Source organism: Balaenoptera acutorostrata, chromosome 13 (genome assembly GCF_949987535.1).
Source record: "Balaenoptera acutorostrata chromosome 13, mBalAcu1.1, whole genome shotgun sequence".
NCBI classification, from domain to species: domain Eukaryota; kingdom Metazoa; phylum Chordata; class Mammalia; order Artiodactyla; family Balaenopteridae; genus Balaenoptera; species Balaenoptera acutorostrata.
The window spans coordinates 86,453,885-86,459,884 of record NC_080076.1 but is presented as its reverse complement, the minus strand read 5'-3'; the positions used below and the strand labels follow the sequence as shown (position 1 = coordinate 86,459,884).

At 48.8% G+C, this 6,000-nt stretch overlaps 1 protein-coding gene across 1 annotated transcript in view; it reads left to right on the top strand.

The window, feature by feature from the left end:
- The first annotated feature begins 224 nt into the window (after positions 1–224).
- Positions 225–6,000, top strand: part of VPS37B (VPS37B subunit of ESCRT-I) — a 28,539-nt gene continuing 22,763 nt past the window's right edge. The window contains exon 1 of the mRNA XM_057527153.1: positions 225–405. Coding sequence (XP_057383136.1) covers positions 295–405 — 111 coding nt within the window. The 5' untranslated portion in view covers positions 225–294. The remainder of the gene's footprint in view (positions 406–6,000) is intronic.

The following is a 6,000-nucleotide window of genomic DNA, read 5'->3' as shown; positions in this document are numbered from 1 at the left end:
TGACATCATTACCGCTGCTCACTGCGTCACAAGCCCGTCCCCAGGTTCCTTTCCCTTCCCTTAGAAGCCCCCTACCTTTCCTCAGACAACCCCCGCCCCTAACACGCCTCCCGCCAGGTGCCCAGACTGCTACGTCACGTCCGCCTGCCCGCGCGGTGATGACGTCACGGCCCAAGGGCTGGCGTCACGTGCCCCCCCGCTGGGGGCGGGCCTTCAGGGCGGTGCTTCCGGTCTGCGGAGCCTGGCGGCCAGAGCGGCGGCGGCGGCGGCAGCGTCGGCAGCCGAAACGCGGGGATGGCGGGTGCCGGGAGCGAAGCCCGGTTCGCCGGGTTGTCGCTGGTGCAGCTCAACGAGCTGCTGGAGGACGAGGGGCAGCTGACAGAGATGGTGCAGAAGATGGAGGAGGTGAGCCGAGCGGGGGCTTGAGGCGGCGGCGGCGGGGCCTCGAGGGGGACGCGCGGAGCCGGGGGCTGGCGGCGGGCTGGAGGTGGCCCAAGGCGGAGGCGGTCGCGGTGCCTCAGGTTGGGTTGAGGGGACTGGGAGGAGAAATGGGGGGTGGTCTTGAGACGGGGTCGGGGGTGAGGGGACCGAGGCTGGGGCGGAGCTGGGAAAAGCGTCCTGGGACGGGGCTTGCGGGGGCTGTTGGGGTCCTGAGGCGGGGAGTGGAGCAGGGATTAGAGAGCCTGGAATGGGCATCTGGGGACGTGGTCGGCTGTGGCTGAGTCCGGTGGGGCGAGGAGGGAATGGGGGGTCGAGACTGGGTTGGAGAGGGGAGAGGGGACGGTAGTTGAGGATTACTGGTGCCTGAGACCGGACTGCGGGGGCCGAGGGCTGGGTCTGGGCGGCGGGGGGGGCTTGAGAGGTACAGGGGGACTGAGGCAGTTATTGGGGTCTGAGAATAGGTTTTGAGGTGCTGAGTGGACTAGCTAGATAGAATCTTAGGAAAGGATTGGGGGTTCCAGGATGGGTTTGGGGGCCGAGGGTCTGTACCTAAGTCTGAGAGGTAGTTCTGAGATGGGGTTTTAGGGTTGGGCAGGGGTCTCCAAGGTTGGGAGACACGAGGCCACGGACTTACCCAGTTAAGATTTGAGGTGTCCATGTATCTGAGGGATCCTGATGTCAGAGGGACCCTCCAGGGTCTGACTTCATTTGGAAGTGGCCTTAGCAGCGTTATCCCAGGGGGCTCTTCTCCAGGGTTTTGTGGGAGGGGTCTGAGGGTGGCAGCAGGATGCCCTTTCTGGTAAGAGTTGCCCCGTCCGTGGAAGAAGAGAACGTGGTAATTCTAGTAAGGTAGCTTTGCCCCACAGTGTCCTTCCTTGCTGGGGCCAGGGAGGATTCAATCAGAGCTGTTTTTGGGGAGGAGATAAACTGGAGGTCGGGGGCTGACAGCCAAGCCCCACCTCTTTGATAGTGGAAGGTTTGCCCAGTCTCTGGAAGGCGTGCCACCGCTGTTTCTGGAGATCTCTCTGCATCCCTTGTGGCGTGGTTTGTTCTCAGGGGTAACTGACTTCACTCTTGCGTTTGCAATGTGTGCTTTCTTTTCTCCTTTTCTCCCAGCCCTTTTGAACTCTTTCCCTGAAAGTCCAGTCCTGTGAGTCTGGGTCTTCTCCAGGCAGGTGGACCCAGGCCAATCCAGCTCTCCCCAGCCCATCTACCACTCCTACTCCTTTGTCTCTGAAGTCTGAGCCTTCCCACGCCTACAGGGCTGAGCTTCTCACCCAGAAGCCCGTGGGGGGGCTTTTGGCTTTCTTTCCGAAGAGGGAGTGATTGTTCAGCACTGAGCCAGCCCCCTTAAAAGGGGGCTTGTATGGAGGTTGCACATTCAAAATCACTGGAAAACCCTCAACAGATCATTGTCCCGAGCTACAGAGAGGCCACTGTAGTAAGATGGTATCAGTCTTTCCATTAATCCACCCCTTGTATTCCCGGGCTTTGTAACAACTTGGCACATACAACTTGCTCTGAGATGCAATTTACCCTATTTATGGTCTCCATGTGGCGCTTTCCTTTTTAGAGAAGAATAAGTGACAAAATCCGTCTTTCTTGACTGAGAGTTTCATGTCTCCAAAGAAAGAAAATCTTTGCTTAGTTTCTCTGCTTTTCAGTTGCCAGGAGACCTTTTTGTTGATTGTCAGCAGGCATCTTTCTAGTTTAATAATAAAACGATAGGTATGTTTCTCTACTTGGTAACACTGCCTACAAGTTATTTTATTATATGTGACTATCCAGTTTCGGAACAGAGTACTGTAGTTATATTAGTAGAACATTAATAGAAGTAAACTGCTTTTTAGTGCAGGGAAGATTGTGGAGTCAGGTCATTCTGCTGACTCCGGCTTCACCTGTTTCCGCTACCTGAGAAACTGGAGGTTACTATTTAAAGGGAAAGGCAAATTAATCTAGCAGGATTTTTTTTTGAGCGGGGGGTAAAGGTGACCTTCATACCAGAGTACCCTATAGAAATACTGAGGACCAACTCCTCCTGATTAGACCACGTGGTTAAGTTCAGTTACTCAGCAGAAGTTTGTTCTTCAGGGTGTACTGCTTTTAAAACAAGGAAACTGAACGTGAAGACGGAAATACCTTAGCCAGGCAGCTCACCTAGCCACGGTCACCCTTTGCAAGTCCTGTTACCCTGACCGTGTGTGGTGCGTTTCTGAAGGAACTGGTGTGATGTGAACAACCAAAATTCTGACCATGGTAGTTTCTCTCAGCTACTAATCTTGTGTGTTGGTTTATTTGGGGATGGCTGTGAGACGCAGTAGAAGAAAATACTGTGTGAACTGTCCACTCTTGACCAGATGGCACATTTATGATCTGGTGTTAAAGAACATTTGGGGGCTTCCCTGGTGGCGCAGTGGTTGAGAATCTGCCTGCCAATGCAGGGGACACGGGTTCGAGCCCTGGTCTGGGAAGATCCCACATGCCGCGGAGCAACTGGGCCCGTGAGCCACAACTACTGAGCCTGAGCGTCTGGAGCCTCTGCTCCGCAACAAGAGAGGCCGCGATAGTGACAGGCCCGCGCACCGCGATGAAGAGTGGCCCCCGCTTGCCGCAACTAGAGAAAGTCCTCGCACAGAAACGAAGACCCAACACAGCCAAAAATAAACATAATAAGTAAATAATAAATAAAAATTAAAAAAAAAAAAAAGAACATTTGGGCTCTGGAATGATACACTCCAGGCCAGACCGGGCCCCTGCCCAGCTGTGTGACTACAGGCAGGTCACCTCACCTTTGTGAGCCTCTGCTGGGGAAGGATATATGAAAATATTTATTTCTTAGAGTTGATGTGGGGATTATGTGAAAGAGTGCATGTTAAGTCCTTAACACGGCATATAGTTAGTGTTCAATAAAGAGTAATTGCAGTTAGTAATTTGTAGTTCTCTTTTTAGAACGATTACTGACAATCAGGCATACAGATCATCCTGACCAGTTAATAGGGTCTCATCTCAAGAATCTATAAAGTAAATATTTATTTGGTATTAGCCTAAGAAACATTTTACCTTTCTGTGGTCAAAATGGTTATGTATCTCAGTAGGACTAGGATGAGACAGTAAATGGAACAGGACTTGCACAGCATAGAATCTCTTAACCCTGAACCAAAGGCTTTTTTTTTTTTTTTTTTTTTTTTTTGGCAGAAGGAAGTGTTTTAAATTGTAGAGTAAGGCTTCTTCAAGCCTGAGGGGCTATTTTGTGGCGGCTGGGAAGTGTGGCTAGGTTTTGAAGGCATTCACTGTTAGGTTTAAATACAGCTGTGCATTATGCTTCACTTACATCGTTTTAATTGTGGCATCTGAGCTTTAGTCCAGCTCGAGACTAAATTCAAATCATGCTGGAGCTGCAGACATTCTCATTTTCCCTGCCCGTGGGTTTCTCTTTTCCTGTTCTGTATGCAGTTCTCTAAATGTAGTACATCCCTTGTGATTGTAGGTTCTTTCCTTTTGCTCTGGGCTGATGGTGGTTATGTACACGTTTTTATTTTTATTTAAAGTTATTTTTACATGGCAGTGGAATGTGCCTTTCTCTATGTGTCCACATTAACCCCATTGGACTTGCAGGGCACTCCCTTAAAAGGAACTGTCGCTTAGGGGATTAGGCAGCTAAGCCGGACCTCCTGGGTCATTTCTCCCAGTGTGCCATCTGAGGAAATGCTGATTGGTTGATGTTAACGAAGGATTCACTAAGGATTCAAATTCAGGATCTTTGTTCCTGGGGCAGGTGAAACTGCCCACAGGCAAAAACTCTGCGGGTCTGAAAGATAGATTGTTTTGTGGAAAGTAAAGAGTCTGGTCTGGAAGAAGCTGTTTCCCTAAGGCGTGTTCTGGTGTGATTCTGGTGTGTGGGGCTTCGAAGCTACTGCATGAATCACAATGGTTCATTGAAATGTACCGACCAGGGACTGCTTCCTCAAGCAAGCTCTGAACGCTGGTGGGACTGGTTTTTTTTTTTTTTATAATTTTTTTTTTTTTTAATTTACTTTTGGCTGTATTCGGTCTTCATTTCTGTGCGAGGGCTTTCTCTAGTTGCGGCAAGCAGGGGCCACTCTTCATCGCGGTGCGCGGGCCTCTCACTATCGCGGCCTCTCTTGTTGCGGAGCACAGGCTCCAGACGCGCAGGCTCAGCAGTTGTGGCTCACGGGAGTAGTTGCTCCGCGGCATGTGGGATCTTCCCAGACCAGGGCTCGAACCCGTGTCCCCTGTATTGGCAGGCAGATTCTCAACCACTGCGCCACCAGGGAAGCCCCGGGACTGGTTTTTAGAAGCTAAGATTTAAAACCCTTTTGAGTGTCTGCTACTGGAGTTTGTTTCTGTTCGTGTTGTACAATCATTATTGTATATATAAAGGCTTCAACTTTTATGTTTAAAACTTCTCTTCCATGGACCTATGACTTTAACTCTTGTGTAAAAAATTACTGTGCCCCAGAATATTTTCTGAAATCCAGTATTATCTGACTTTTTCTTTCTAAAGAACCTGAGAGTTTTGTGACTTATTTTAAACTCTGCTTCCACTGTAAAGTGAGGATGGTAACCATGCCTGCCTTCTAAGGTTCTTGTGAGGCGAAGTGGAATAGCAGGCGAAGTCAGTAGAGGCTAGCCCCCTTTCTTTAAAGAGATTTTCAGAATTGTTAGACGGTCTTAGGTGAAATCCGATCCCTTATTTCATTTAGTTGTGGTCTCCTTCTTTTGTATTGATCAGAAGTGCAGTGGGGGTGGTATATTACAGAACTGGCTTTTGATACCAGCAGTGTGACCTTTGGCAAGTATTCAGTCTTTCCAATTGCAGTTTCCTCATTGAAAATAAAGGGGATAATAGCAGTAAAGCTACTCCATAGGGTTGAGGGTTGCTGGGTGGACTAAGTGAGATAAGCCTTTAACATGCTTATCATAGGAACTTCCCTGGTGGCCCAGTGGATAAGACTCCATGCTCCCAATGCAGGGGGCCTGGGGTCCATCCCTGGTCAGGAAACTAGATCCCACATGCATGCCGCAACTAAGGAGCCCATGTGCCACAACTAAGACCCAGTGTAACCAACCAGTGAAACAAATAAATGAATCTTTTTAAAAAAAAAAAAAAAAAGATGTTTATCATGGTACCTGGCACAGAGTGAACACTCAGTAAACTGTTATTATTCAGTAGTATTGCCAAAACTAGAAGGCATAGTGTCCTTTCTGCCATTTCAAGAGATTCCATTTCGTTTAAATGCTGTGGAGCACTTACTGTGTGCGAGGCATTATAAAGGATAGAAACATGAATAGCATATACTTCCTATATTATCATCTAGGAAAGAAACCAAGTACACAGACATCAGTACAAGAGAGAGTAAGAGGTAGGGAGCTTCAGTTTGGGGAGATGAAAAAGGTTATGGTGGCGCTGATGGTACAGCAACGTGAGTGTACGTAACACCGCAGGAAGCGTGCGCTTAAAAATGGCTAAAGGGGTCAATTTCATGTTTTGTATATTTTACCACAGTTTTTTTGTTTTTGTTTTTTTTTTTTAGAGAG